Source organism: Pelecanus crispus, chromosome 1 (genome assembly GCF_030463565.1).
Source record: "Pelecanus crispus isolate bPelCri1 chromosome 1, bPelCri1.pri, whole genome shotgun sequence".
NCBI lineage: Eukaryota > Metazoa > Chordata > Aves > Pelecaniformes > Pelecanidae > Pelecanus > Pelecanus crispus.
The window spans coordinates 101,856,921-101,871,244 of record NC_134643.1 but is presented as its reverse complement, the minus strand read 5'-3'; the positions used below and the strand labels follow the sequence as shown (position 1 = coordinate 101,871,244).

Below are 14,324 nucleotides of genomic sequence, written 5' to 3'. Positions count from 1 at the left end.
ATTTCCTTATCATTGTATTTCATTGATGGTTTGTTTTTTTTTTTTTTAAAAGTGTTTCACCCTCATATCTGAGAGTATCTGTCCATTAATATACATACTTCTGATATCCTTCCTAACCTCTTAAGTCATATGAATCATTCTTTTGTTGTATATGTAATACAACATGGCCTACTCTTGGGAACAGTTTATCCTTCCTGCCTGGACCTAAATTGCAGTCTGCAGCCTGACTTCTGTGAGATAGCCTTGAATTGATGTGCTTTTATAACACTATCACTTCCATGATAAGGCAGAAATGCATTATGCTTTTATCAAAAGCAGGAACTGTAGGCTTTACTATAAGAAGTCTTGTTTTCAGTAACCACCAAGTGCTCAAGTGCTCTGGTGCTTGCTGTTTTTATGTCACTAATTTCGTTGTTCAGTGAAAGAAACCTACTAATTATCCCAAAGTTTAGGAACAGCATTTTCCCCTCTTTGTTAGCTTCTTGAAGTCCTTACTTGAAAATGTTGAATTATCAGGTCATTTGGTGATTTTCAGCTGCTGTTTTCTTCTTAAAACTGTTACCAATGGTTGTATAGTGATGCTTTTAACCACACCACCTGTGCGGAATATGGCATTATTTATATACACTTTTTGTTAGTAATGCCTTCATCAGCCTTGTCTATTTCTTTTAATCATTATTTATTTTTCCTGCTAAACAGTGTTTCTTCAGAGCCTGCTAGAAAAAATTATTTTTTTTCTCTATGCCATTATGTACGATTTTACTCTTTTTGAATTTTTTTTTTATTTCTTGTTAATGCTGTTAATATGAACACGGTGCTGCATAATGACTTTGTTGTAGTCAGTTGATTTGTTGAAACAATGGAAGTTAGATAACAGACAAAAATTTAGTTCTTGCAGCCAACCTGCTGATACTGTTGTTACTTTGTAATCCCAATGAACAAATTTTTCCATTCTTACTTTATTTTAAGGATTGTCATATGCTTTCTCAACATAAAGCTGTTAATACTTGAGAATCAAATGGGCTGATTTTGTCCCAAATCACCTGGCTAGACCATGTGGTATTACTGAGAAAATCTTCTTGTGGCATATCTGGCTAGCAGTGAGCTGGGATGTTAAACTTGCTAGAAGAGGAAAGTTCCAGGGACATGAAGTCCTGATGAAAGTGACTGTAGGGCTTCAGAATGTGTTGTGGAAATATTCAAATCAGTCCTTATTGTCCTGAAAGCCTTGTGGGAGGCGCACTCTTAGAAAATGTTTCTAAGCTGTTACTGCCAGTTTTCACTATCTTTGGGACTTGGAATATATTCGTAATGCAAAGAATAGTTGCATTAAGCTCATTTTAGAAGCACGCACAGTCAGGTTCATCACTTATTCAGGGGCCTGGGTGGGTTTTTAAGCGAGCTCTTCTTGACAAAATGAAAAGCTGAAAAAAACTTTTTGGAATTGTCATTAAAGTGTAAAGAAGATACAATTTTTTTATCATCTTGTGTACCTGTATGAATTATGAATATAAGCTGGATATCAGAATACCAATTCTGCAGTTTATCACTTTATCTCTGAAGCATACTCATAAACTTTAAGAGGTATCTGAATTAAGTCCCTGAGGGGCCTCAGATTGAAATTGCTTTAAGGAAAAGAATAATCACAAAGCTACTTACTTGTTCTTCAACGGAATGAGTAAATGGATACACTTTAAGAAAAATGAATCATTCTTGTTAGGTGTTGTGTATGCGTCAGGAGCAGCAGATCAGCTGTAACAGAGGCGTTAGACTAATTGCAGTGGATTTCTCTGTTTATCTGCTTCATCAAGCAGCTTGCTTTTTTTTTTTTTAATTTTCAAATTGTCTTCAGATATTTCTGTATGAAAGAAAGATCAAGAGTGGTGCCAAAACCTCTGTTAATTGTCTCATCGCTGAGAAATTTCCAGCCCCATGCTATCAGATTAGCTAATGCAGTTATTGCCTGAAGAGTTCCTTTTCTCATCTCTATACCATTTGTGCTAGCCAAGCACAACGTTGTGAAATGCATGTTAAAAAAACGCGCAGGTTACAGGCTCAGGTAAATATTAAAAATGGCTTTTTTTCATTTTGAACGAGGGCATTTGAGTCTAGTAGACTATGTTTATTATTCCATAATATTTAATATACCATTGTCCCAATGAATTAAGAGTCATCTGTCACTTTACCTTGTACAAGATGTAACTTGATACACTTCCTTTAAAAAGAAAGGAAGAAAATGAGGAAAATGTACAGGAGTTCTTCTTAAGAGCAAATAATTTTGAGTTCATAAGCGCTAAGATAATTGCTTGATCCAAATAATATCACATGAAAACACAGAGGAAGGCCCTAGCAATATAGGAGACTATGAGGTTTTCAATAGCTTAAAGTGAATTAACATTCTCTAAAAACACTTTCTTCTAAAACTAGATGAAGTTACGTTGTCTGGGGAAGTTACTGTCTTCTCTGGAATTAATTTCCTAGCTGTCTGAATGCACCAAAACTGACTTTGATTCACACTGTTACTTTAAAATAGTTACAGGAAATTGTCAAAGCTGAAAGCCACTGTTTGTCATTATTAGGTTTCTTCCAGCAGATGAGTTAGGTCAAACTTAACAAATCATGACAAAAGACCTTAGTTCTCAAAATAGGGGAGGAGTCTATATCCCCCTCATTTCTGTATTATTAAATTGACTTTTTTTCTGGTAATGAAAAAAGGCATGTATTACGTAGTAATAATCTTTAAATTTCATCATGAAAAATACAGGAATATGTAAAAAAAGACTTCAAATACATATCCAGGTATTCCCTTCAGCCATACATTCTTAACTCGTACATACGTGTCACTTTCTTCTTGATGGTACACCTGGTTTGTGGGAATTTATTAAAATCATGCCACACAACAAGAGAGTCCTTAACTGCTTAGTTATTAGTATTTGAAAGAGGCATAAATGCTGGGATGCAGTTTGCCTCCCTTAGTTAAAATGTATTTTACTGATACCCTTGGGCAATGTGGTGCTGGCTCTCACACTCTTAACTCCCTCTCCCTCCTTCACATGCATTTTCTTGGGTCAGCAAAGGAAAGATCAAATAAAGAACAAACCGGTCTATGTAAAAAATGTTTACAGCTGTGAGTTCTAAGTGATTCAACTTTATGTCCTCATAAATTTTTAAGTCCAGATTATACTGATCTGTCTAGGTCACTATTTATCCTAACAAGAAATAACAAAAATGTGAGTTACTCTTACCTGATTATAAATAAATAAACTTCAGGGAACTACTTGGAAATGAAAAGTCCGCTTCTGGTGTAGGTCTGCTTGGACCTTCCTAGATGTCTCATCATGCAATTTATATATTACTGAGTTCACTCCAGCAGGACATGAACAAGCAAGATAATATTCCTCAGTCAGGCACTTGTTAGGATTTGTGTTGAGTATGCTTTTCATATGTGCCTATCTGGCAGAAAGGCGTTTGAAGCTAAAACTCTTGATTGAATACACTAGAAATTGTAATCAATGTCAGAAGCAGCCTTATTCTTTAATTCACAGCCACTAGGGGCAAACTGATACCAGTATATCCCAGTAAGAAATACATCTGATCGAATAACACAAGTGTGGTCTGCTCTGCAGTACAATTGCGAAGTAAGTCACAGCTGCTTTTCCCTTGGCAGCAGTCATGCCAACCAGATGAAGGCCATGTTGTTACAAAGCAGCCTGTGTTCCTTTCCTTAATTACATCTTTATTGCACAGGTCTGCGTGTGTTGCAGCAGAGCCCCTTTGTATGCTGAAGGTCTGTCTTCTGTCACTGCCAGTTCGTTTGTATTAGTTTGTGTCTTAACCGCTTGCTTGTTTTATCTTTTTGTCACTGTGCTACTCTCATTGCTGCTTTATTTCCAGTGAATAGAAAATACACAGAAATCTCTAAAATTTTTCTGTTTGTCACCTAATAAATCTGTTTGTCCTTAGGGAGTCTGCCAGAAAGAGTGGGAATTATGTACGTGTGTTAATGCCCTGGCATCTACATGAAGTGCAGCCATCTTCCTGGCCTAGCTGTCAACAAACATCAAATGATGCAGCTAGACAGGTTGGATGGGGGTGGACAGGAAAAATATGGGGTTTTGTTTAATGGGAATATGATGGAAACCTGATACTGAATGCTGAAGGAAACCTGTCTGTTACTGTGGAATATTTTGTTTTGTTTCTTTTATTTTTAGTTTCAGTAGATCTAAACAAGGAATAATAATTTTTAGTTTCTCCCAACAAAGCATTCTCTCTTACTTCAGCACCAAGCGGTGACATGGATTAAGCTTCATTGTAGGAGAGAGAAACTGCTTTTGCTATCAGCTATTTTGTTTTCTCCACCCCCCACCCCCCTGCCTCAGAAGTTATTCTTTAACCTGTTGGTCATCATCAGTTCTGATCTCTTTTTGAAATCTCTGGGGCAACAGCCTGCTCTGATACCATTGTGGCTCTAGGCAATAGTAGTTCAGGGGACCGAAAGATTATTTTGCTATTCTGAAACAAGACATTGATGTAAGCTTAAGTTGAAGTCCTTTCACACACTTAAGACTTTGAAAAATTTCCATTTCGTTTTGGCAGTTGTGATTTACCATTCATGGAATATGGTGCGTGGGGATAGCTAAATACCAAATATATATGCAACCAGAAGTTTATCACATAAATGAATCTTCTCCTGTTTCAACAGGATTAAAACCGTGTCAGGTTCTAAGAATCTTGAATTTTTAAATAAATTTTCATATTGTTCTAGTTTTTGTTATTACCTACTGCATATTAGGTGTGTCTTTCAGCCACTTGTTTCCATAAGTCTGAAAATAACATCAGTCCCTAGTGGGTTTTAAATGTGAGTATTTCCATGATTTCTGTCTCTGCTGGAGCTGGACTGTTGTTACGGCAGGAGGAAAGAACTCTCCCATGGATGAGACCAGTGGGCTCACTGAGGGAAGAGCGTATGATTTTGCCTAGTGATTCTGTAGAGCAGAACTGTGTAAGAGAAGGTTGTCACAGAGAAACAGTGATGGATATTCTTAAAATGCTGTCACTACAACGTTGTTCATTTAGCTGTGGATTCACATAACCACACACAGTGTGACATTTGAGACTCTGTCAGGTTACCCTCTCAGGAAGTCGAGTTAATTGATGTGATGGTATGACCATTAGAATGTCTTAAATTCCAAACAAATGTTTCCTGTCCAATACTCTGTTTTCAGTATTTCCTATTTTCCTTATTCTTTGTTTCCAACTCTTATATATATAGGATTGTTTCTTAGATCTTCTGGAGCAATTCCCTGCTGACTGAGACACAGTATGTTGTGCAACACCTAAAATTTAGAGACTTACTACAACACTTTTTTTTTTTTTTTAAATAATTCTGTCTTTTTGAAGGTGAGGCACCTCCTTATTTGGTTCTATTTCAAATAATTTGGGAAATAAATTAATTTTCAGTCTGATGCTGAAGCCAAAGCATTGAATATGTTATATTACATGGCTCTTGGCTTTTAGGAAAGCTTGATGGAGTTATAACTAAACTTTGAAAACTAATGCTATTAAATGATACAGTGTTTATTATGCTATTCAACTGATAGATGCTTTCTGTTAAGGAAAATGAATTGACATTCAGTTTATAGTAATTTTATAATTATGGTTGCTCAGGCATGCTTGCGAGATACATATCTAGCTTAGTTATTCAACTTCCCATAACGTTCAGAGAGGCTAAGCACCTCACAATTATTCATGTGTTTATCCTCATGGACTTCTGGTCAGGTTCAGGGATGTTCACCAATTAAAGGAAACAACAAAAATTTAAGGACTATATTCAAGCTATTTATTATGAACATTGTGACCACTTCTTTATAGAAAGGAGAAACTGGGAAGCTTTTGGTGGCCATGAAGAGCATGAATCTTGAGTTGCTCAGTCTCTTGAAATTGAATGTGTAGTTGTGACGCTGAGTTTACACATGTAGACCAAGTGGTAAGACCCTATGTATCACAAAAAAATTGTTCTGGCAATGGAATTGAACCTCAGCCTTCTAGCTCTTCAACACCTCCTCACTCCTCTGTCTCATTTTTTTCTTGCGATGTTATCCAGTAATACTGTGGTAAGCTCCTATTTCTGAAGGAAATCTGGTAGCAATCCTAATTGTATAGGACAGAATATTAAACTATGCTGTAGTGCATAGGGTAAGGAGTCAGTATACTAGATTCTTTTCCTGGATCTCCTTTTGAATGTATTAAGTTTTCAGATTCTTTAACATAGTCACTGTATGTAAAGAAGGGCAATGTTGTTTATTTGTTTACCTTGTTAAAGAATTTCCTAGTCCCATCCTGGCCATCACTATGGGAGGTATAGCACTGGTGAGAAAAAGCTTATGAAAAGAGGGGAAAGGTTTTCACCAAAGTGATTTAGCTCAGAGATGGGTGTGTTTTTGTGAGCAATTTCATGGGCTTGCCTTAAGAAGATGGCAGATTGTTAGCCTCTATAGGCAAGTTATATAGTGAGAATACTAGGATGCTTCAGTGCACAAGTGGCCTGAGGCTGATGCTTGGTGTGAATGTCTTCCAGCTACTAGTGTCTACTGTCAGGGAAAGCACAGAACAGCATAAACATTCAGGTTTGCTTACAGTACACTGATACAAATACTTTTAACTGATTTATGCAAACAACTAAACTGTTAAAACTCAGCCAGATGAGGTTGAGGTTCAAGAACCAGTTGCAAAAATGGGTGAGGCTTGTATTGATGATTGAAACCTTTGGTTCTGATGAATTTGAAAGGACAAGCCAAGAAAAAAAAAAAAATCATCATTTGTCACTTGGGGGGATGTTAAGAGAGTGTGTGTGTCATTAGTTTAATATTTGATAAAATGATAAACTGAATTGTCCTAAAAAGATTTTTTTAAATTGGCAAATAAATGAGGAAAGAAATAACTGCTTTGCCTACTGGCTTTCTGATGATTTGGATTTATAAATTTTCAAAAGACACATACATTCCATTTTCTATGGAACTATGATTTGAAAATGGGCTGTAGTTAACAGACAGTATCATATACATCAGGCTTTTAAAAGTCACGTATAGAATTTTAGATGGAGTACACCCTATGAATAAAAAGGTCATCAAGAGTCACAGTACTACAGTAGAATATCTACCTACGTTTGTGATTGTTTCCTTTTTTATGGCAATGATTTCTTGTTTTTTAAAAAAGTAACTGGAATATATTCTTTTATTTTCATCACAAGTTAACATAGATCTTAGTTTTGAGGTAGAATGACTTGCTGACTTCTTTTTCAGTAACCATAAGCTGAGAATTAAGGGTAGCAGGGTGTCCATTATGATAAATGACTATTAGTAAGTACCTGACAAGTATCAAATGTTTTAGTCATGGAATGGAAGTTGTATACTTAGTCATCAGGTAAATACTAGCAATATTTTTTTTTTTTTCTGTCTTGAAGTGCAATGAGAGGCAGAACTCACCAGTGACTTCCCCGGGATCTTCCCCTCTTGCACAAAGAAGAAAACCACTTCCAGACCCCCTGCAAATCCCACATCTTAGTCTTCCACCTGTACCTCCTCGTCTGGATCTTATTCAGAAGGGAGTAGCACGGTCACCATGTGCCAGCCCAACTGGATCACCAAAGGTAAGTCTTACTGAACCATTATTTCTTTACATACAAGTATTAAAAAATTATATTTGGTTGTTTTCAAGGTGAGTTTGCTTTTTTGTTTTGCAAGATAGGCTATTATGAAATTTCCCCTGTGTATTTTCTTTTTCAGGAGTTTGCTCTGTCCAGAAGAACATTAATTCCTTGTAGCTTAGAAAAACTTTAGATTAGATCCACATTGATTATGTCTCTTATCTCCCTCAGTTGACTTTGGTGAGCACCTGTACCTTTGCATAATGCCTTACATAGTCAGATGTTTACAGCTATATGTATTGGTCAAATGTGACCTCTGTTTGATGATTATACTGCACTTCGTTATGGTCAGAATTTTAAAGACGTTGCTGTAATGGATCAATTCTGTAATAAACCCTGATTCATGAAAATAAATAGAAACAAAAGTGTCCTGAAAATACTTTTTAAGGTCATTATCTCATTTAAATTATATGTTGTGCTTCGATGATTTATGCTCAATTTCCACAGTATCCTTACAAGAAAAATATGTGCAGATACCCTACTTTCAAAACCTTAACTGACATATATTAGGACTCAAGTTTCAAGGGAAATAATAATGACTCTGTAGCTAATAAAATTGTATGCTGTGCTTTATGAAACTAATGATACTAAAGAGTTAATGATTTTTTGTGTGGATAAGCATGAATGAGAACAAATACCATGTTTGTTGCTCTCTATTATGAGTTGATAGTTTTGTTGTGATTGCTGTTTAGAGAGAGGGAATTAGATTCAAATTTTGATTTTTAGATGATGAATTCAAGTTCAAAACATGACTTTAAACTTGTGTGCTCATAATAATTCAGTATGAATTACCCTATTTATTTTGTCAGGTTTTTATTTCAAGCTTGAAAATCAACCTTTTTTAAGATTCTAGCGGTTTATAATTTAGAGGAAAAAACAGTAGTTTGAATAGTTTAAGCTTCTTTCATCACTTTTTATATTATGCAAGGGAATTTATAACACATTGAGGATATATGCTAAACATTTGGCACATCCATTAAAAATTAATTTTACAATAGCGTATTTTTACAAGGTTCCTGTCTTATAAAAACCAGAAAATCAGAAATACCATTAATATTACTTTAAATTTTTCAGTGACATTATTTTGAAAATGGTGGGTTTTTCCTTGAAGCTTTTCCTGGAAAAAAAAAAAAAAAATTGGGGGGTTGAAAGGGAAATAAGATGGGAGCAACAAGGAATAATTTCATAATTCAAAAAATTTCATACTTAAAAGAAAAAAAAGGCAATTCAGTCCTGCCAACACTATTACTTCAGTCAAAACACTCTTCTCTCTTTCTACAATGGAAAACTATAACTATAATTATAACTATAAGCTGTAACAAAAAATTTGGACCTAGCTGTTATGTTCCTGCCCTGACAGTGAGAATAACTATTATTTTTAAGTAGCAGCTGAATTAAACACTTCTTTATTTAATGTACTGTCCTATTTATATGAATAGACCTGCAGATAGAATAACTTTATTTTCCATCTAAGTAACATGTTGAGGAGCTACTCGAAGAATAATGGTGGGCTAACCCATGAAGTGAGAGCAAATACTGTTCTTACTTTAAAACTATTGTGGCCTTCATCTCTTCAAGTGGTAATAATACGCAGGCTCACCAGAAGTCCATGAAAATTACACCTTCCAAGGGAAATCATCTTCCCTGTATTTCTTATGGTAGCTGGTGGTAAGAGAAAAACACTCCGTAAAGACCTGGCCCGAGTGTTATTTTGTAAAATGCTGCTAGTAATTCACTCCTAATGAAAACGTTTGGGTTTGATCAGATTTGTGCTCTTAGAAGCTGTATAGTTACCTGTATAAGTTAGGTTTGGGTTTTTTTTCTGGTAACCTGGTTTTCAGCTTTTTCCAAACATTACTCAGAATTCATTTCAGCGGCTAAATAAGTGATTCAAAGGATCAAAGCAAAAGATTCTGGAAAAAAGTTATGGGTCAGAATAGTTTAAGTTTTCTTTTCTCCTGTCCACCTCCTTCCTTGGATTATTCATACAACAGCAGAAATGGGGGCATGCTTTCTGAAGAGAGGCCAGGTTGTCTGCAGAATGCAAAGACAAGACTAATATTTAACCTAGTGGCAAGTACTCTTGTGATGCCTTGAAAATACTTCAGTTAGAAATGGTAAAGCCATACTTGATCACAAGAGAAATATGCATGCCTATATGTAACTTTTTTTTAACTTACTGTGTTGTTTAGTCTTCTCCTTGTATGGTGAGGAAACAAGACAAACCTTTGCCAGCACCACCACCTCCCTTGCGTGATCCTCCACCGCCCCCACCGGAGAGACCCCCTCCAATTCCACCAGACAACAGGATAAGCAGACACCTGCATCATCCGGAAAGCGTGCCTTCCAGAGACCAGCCGATGCCCCTTGAAGGCTGGTGTCCCAGAGATGTGTTTGGGACAAGTCAGTTAGTAGGATGTCGAATAGGGTGTGATGCTTCTCCCAAACCAGGACTGACTGCAATTTCAAACATAAATGGAAGGCACAACCGCGTAAGTTCTGATCCAGGATTTATGAGGAAACACAGACGTCACGAGATGCCTGCGGAAGGTGCCAAGGTATGAAATGAGCTGAACGTGTTGAATCCTAATTTGATACCCTACTGGAGCGTTGTCTTGCATTGGCTAAAGTACTGTTTAGTTGGTCAGTGTTGATCTGCTGTTTCTGAATCTTTCCTGTTGATACTTAATAGAAAGCTGGTCATAAAGAAATGGTTTGTTAAATACTGTAATTTGTAAAGCAAAGGTACATGAGGGTCTAAGTTACAATTTCAACATGAAACCTTCAAAAAATGGCTTGGAGAGAAAATTCTAGATTTGCTATATTCTTTTAGCAAATTATCCATACAGTTGGTGCATGATAATAATATAACACTATATGCTGTAGCATAGTTATATAGAATCTCAGGTCCACTTTGGAAGTGTCTTAAGCCAAAATTGTGTATGCATTTGCTGATGGAATAGTAGAAGTTTCAGTTACCTCTGTCATAGGTGAGGTGAGAACTTGGAAACCTCTTCAATCTGTAGTGTATGCAATATGTACAAATGATGTATACAAATATACTTAAATTGTCAGATATATTGTGTACATTAACATAAAAAGCTAAATATTCTAAAGGTCAGTTGTGTTGTTTATCAGTAAAATATTATTTTCAAGAGCATTAAATTAGTCATGATGTTCAGTACATTCTAATAGAAAAGATCTAACCTGCCTTGACCCTAAGAAAAAAGAAACAAATACATTCAAAGCCAAGCTAAATGTAGAATGATCTATTTTTTCTTTACCATTGGCTATATGGGTAGCATCCTTGAAAGTGCTCAGTGGCACAACCCCAGTATTGCATTCTTTGCTTTGGTATTATTATCAATACTCTAAAACTTATTCAGGATAATTAGCATTGCAAATCCCTTTTTCTTTGTCAGCTGTTTACAGTAATACACATATCGTTAATTGAATTTTTCCTCCTTTGTACTTAAATCAGAACTCTAGCTGCTGGAGTTGTGCGTTATTGTAATTTGTCCGTAACAGCTTTTGGCTTCTCTTGGACAAATGTCCAGTATAATGTCCAATAATCCATTTTCAGTGCTGAGGGTGTTCAGAGTTGTCACTTGCGACTTTTCCACTGATTGTCTAGCTTGGTTTGGCTAGGGGGCATCTGCTTGTCATCCACAGGATAAGTATGTTTTCCTGTCTTTGGTTGCAGTGAATAGTAGTATGTATGTCTTTAACTATGGTGTTTCTTCTATCAAAAAACTTGAAGGATTGTTTCTATATGTTAATTGAGGATATCTGGGGAGGAGACCTTAGAGGGAGTAGTGCTGGCATTAGGCAGCTTCAGACAACTTGCAAGACTACATACAGTTGGGGAGGCTTAGGTTTGAAAAGAGATTAAGTGGTCATAGCCTAAGAAAAAATTCCTAGTTCTACTCTACTCAGTTTTATCAAAGCAGCTCAATACTTTATTCATAGAGCAGGTTATTAACTCAAAGCTGCTGCTCTTTTTTTTCTTGAAGACTACATAGGCTTGTGTGAAGAAGGATGGATTTGTGGTTAAGTCACGGTAGTTAAGAAATCATCATTTTTCTCTCTATTTGCTTTTCCCAAGGTCACAAGCTATTTAACCTTTCTGTCTCCATTTAAAACTGTTTTATATGGATGTTTTGGTTATTTTGAAAGTACATTACTGAAACTCAGTTAGTATTGGTAAAGAACATTGACACATATGATGAAAGGTGCTTAAGAAGTCCATGATGTATAATTAGAATGTCCTTTTACCAGCATTGAGGCAAAAATTCTACTTACAACTAGGCCGTTGTTTAAAATGCTATAGCTTTTCATCTGATTTTAAAAGGATACTGGGTTTATATCTTCATATAGCATTCCAGTTGTGGTCTGGTGCAGTATTGAAACTGATGGAATGAATACTTCTCAAATCAGAATAACCATTCAGTGTAGAAGTGCCATTGTAGTCTGGAGAAGTTACATATGTATTTCTTCAACCAAATGCTATTTGAACTCTCATCTTCAGGCTATAGATCTAAGCCATTTGGTTAAATGGAGTAACTGACAACTCTGAATTATCATTTCAGGCTGTATGCACATTCACAAGGGAAACATTTAATGAATTCTCATTGCTGATTCATATATCAATTGTAATATAATCTTTTTGCTATTGGTAAAAGCCAAGAATCAGGAAGACGATCCTGTGGGTAGGGGTGGATTCTGGCAGGCACTGTATCACAGAGTTTTAAAAAAACATTAATACGTTTAGCATGCTGTACTGGGCCTGTTGTTTTCCCACTGTACTTATCTGTCTCACTTTGATTGGTTTGCAATCTTGAAATCTCAGTTTTCCCCCAAGCAGTTCAGCTGTAACCGAGTAGTCCATCTAGTAACTTCCTCTTCTGGTGAAGTTTTAAGCTAACATGTTCTACAGGTCCCAAATAGGGTGAGCTGAAACAGGTATGAAAGAGTCACTTCAGATAACAGCTCTGTAGTGTGAACTCCTAGGAAAGTCTTTACCCATAATCTTCTCAAGGTCTATTTTGTAATATCTAATTGACGAACATCCGTGATGATAAATGGGAGGAGAGACCCATTGTAACACTTGTGTGATTTTTAGGTCTTTTCAAATGGTCATCTGATAAATGAAGAATATGATGTCCCTCCACGGCTTTCACCCCCTCTTCCAGCTGCCTCCAGCATCCCTAGTATAAAGTAAGTTAACTTTATTTGTAAAAGAAATGTGTCAATTAATGTTAGATAATAGCACTGATTCTCCGGTGCTAAAAGAAAAACAGGAAAAAGAAAGAAATAAAATGAACTAATATAACCTGATGATACATTTTCCATGAAGTTTAATGTGGCTTTACAAAGGGAAACGTAAATTGTATTGATTAAGTGGGAGCAGTTCTAATGTTAATTGAAATACTACATTCTTATAGGAAGAGAGAATAAATTGTGGCAGATCTTGCTCACAGGCATTTGGCAGTGGGAGCAGACGCTGTCTGGTTTTGCTTCTACTACTACAGAAAAAGGGTGGTCAGACCTGTTTATGCAGGAGATGAGAGATTCTAGGGAAACAACTAAGGGTAAAGAACATGATTTGTGTGTGTCCTGCCCCTAATCTAGTCATGCTTTCTGGCCTTTCTACACACAGAGCTTTATCCAGGGTTCACATGAGTATCTTTTTTTTGTTGTGGCTAAAAAACAAACAAAACATTTTATATCCATTTTAAATGGAGTCAACCTCCCTGAGTTCCAGAATATGGTTTGGGAAATTTTGTCATTTCAAGTTGAGACTCCTCTTAGTCTTCCAGTAACACGGCTGTTTATTTGGTACCAAGATGTTGCTGTGCGCAGCAAGTATCTTTGGACTCTGAATTACACAGGGTTTTCTACAGAATAAGAGATATTTAAAATAGAAAGGAAGTGCTATAACGTAGTTTGTGAATTTTTTGTGGTTTTGTGAGGAAATCGGAGCATATCATAATGTTTGATGTTATCCTACCGTTTCTTTCCAATGTACTCCTTGTGATTCTTGCTGTTAAATAAAATAATTGGGCAGTCAGCACACATTAATACTGAGAATTTTCTCATTAGTGTGTAATTTTGCCATATCTTCAGCACTCGTTCCATTGTTGTTCAGTTAATGCTAACATCAAAGACAAATATATTTCAGCATTTCATTAATATACTGTTTATTCTCTTCCTAAGTGCTAGAATAAAGGTGCAGTGGAGCACTGGCTTTTTCATTCAGAAGCACGTGTTCAGGTGGAATAACTGCTGAGTTGAAGCTCTCCATGTTTACTTTCAGTTCAGAAGCAAATTTTAGAACATTATCCAGATGTTTTTGTAATTGAATGTTGTGATGTAACCTGATTGAGGGCAGGGTATCACAGGAGTACCATTTGGATACCTCATGTAATCAGTCCCCTCTATAGACCGATCTCCTTGGACTGAGTACTCCTTCCAGGGTACAGTGCAACCCCTGGGATGTTCCACACCCTGTCAGTCAGAAAGAGACAGCAAACTCTGATAGACAAAATAAATATTTTCATATTCCAAAGCAAATTCAATTCTGAAGAGAGGAAGATTCTTATTTTTATTTTTCATAGTA

General features: G+C 36.2%; 1 protein-coding gene across 4 annotated transcripts in view; it reads left to right on the top strand.

The window, feature by feature from the left end:
- CBLB (Cbl proto-oncogene B) overlaps window positions 1-14,324 on the top strand; it is a 132,538-nt gene that overhangs the window by 97,359 nt on the left and 20,855 nt on the right. For all 4 annotated transcript variants that reach the window (XM_075708295.1, XM_075708306.1, XM_075708314.1 and 1 more), the window contains 3 exons: window positions 7,463-7,648; window positions 9,898-10,263; window positions 12,828-12,922. In XM_075708295.1, coding sequence (XP_075564410.1) covers window positions 7,463-7,648; window positions 9,898-10,263; window positions 12,828-12,922 — 647 coding nt within the window. The remainder of the gene's footprint in view (window positions 1-7,462; window positions 7,649-9,897; window positions 10,264-12,827; window positions 12,923-14,324) is intronic.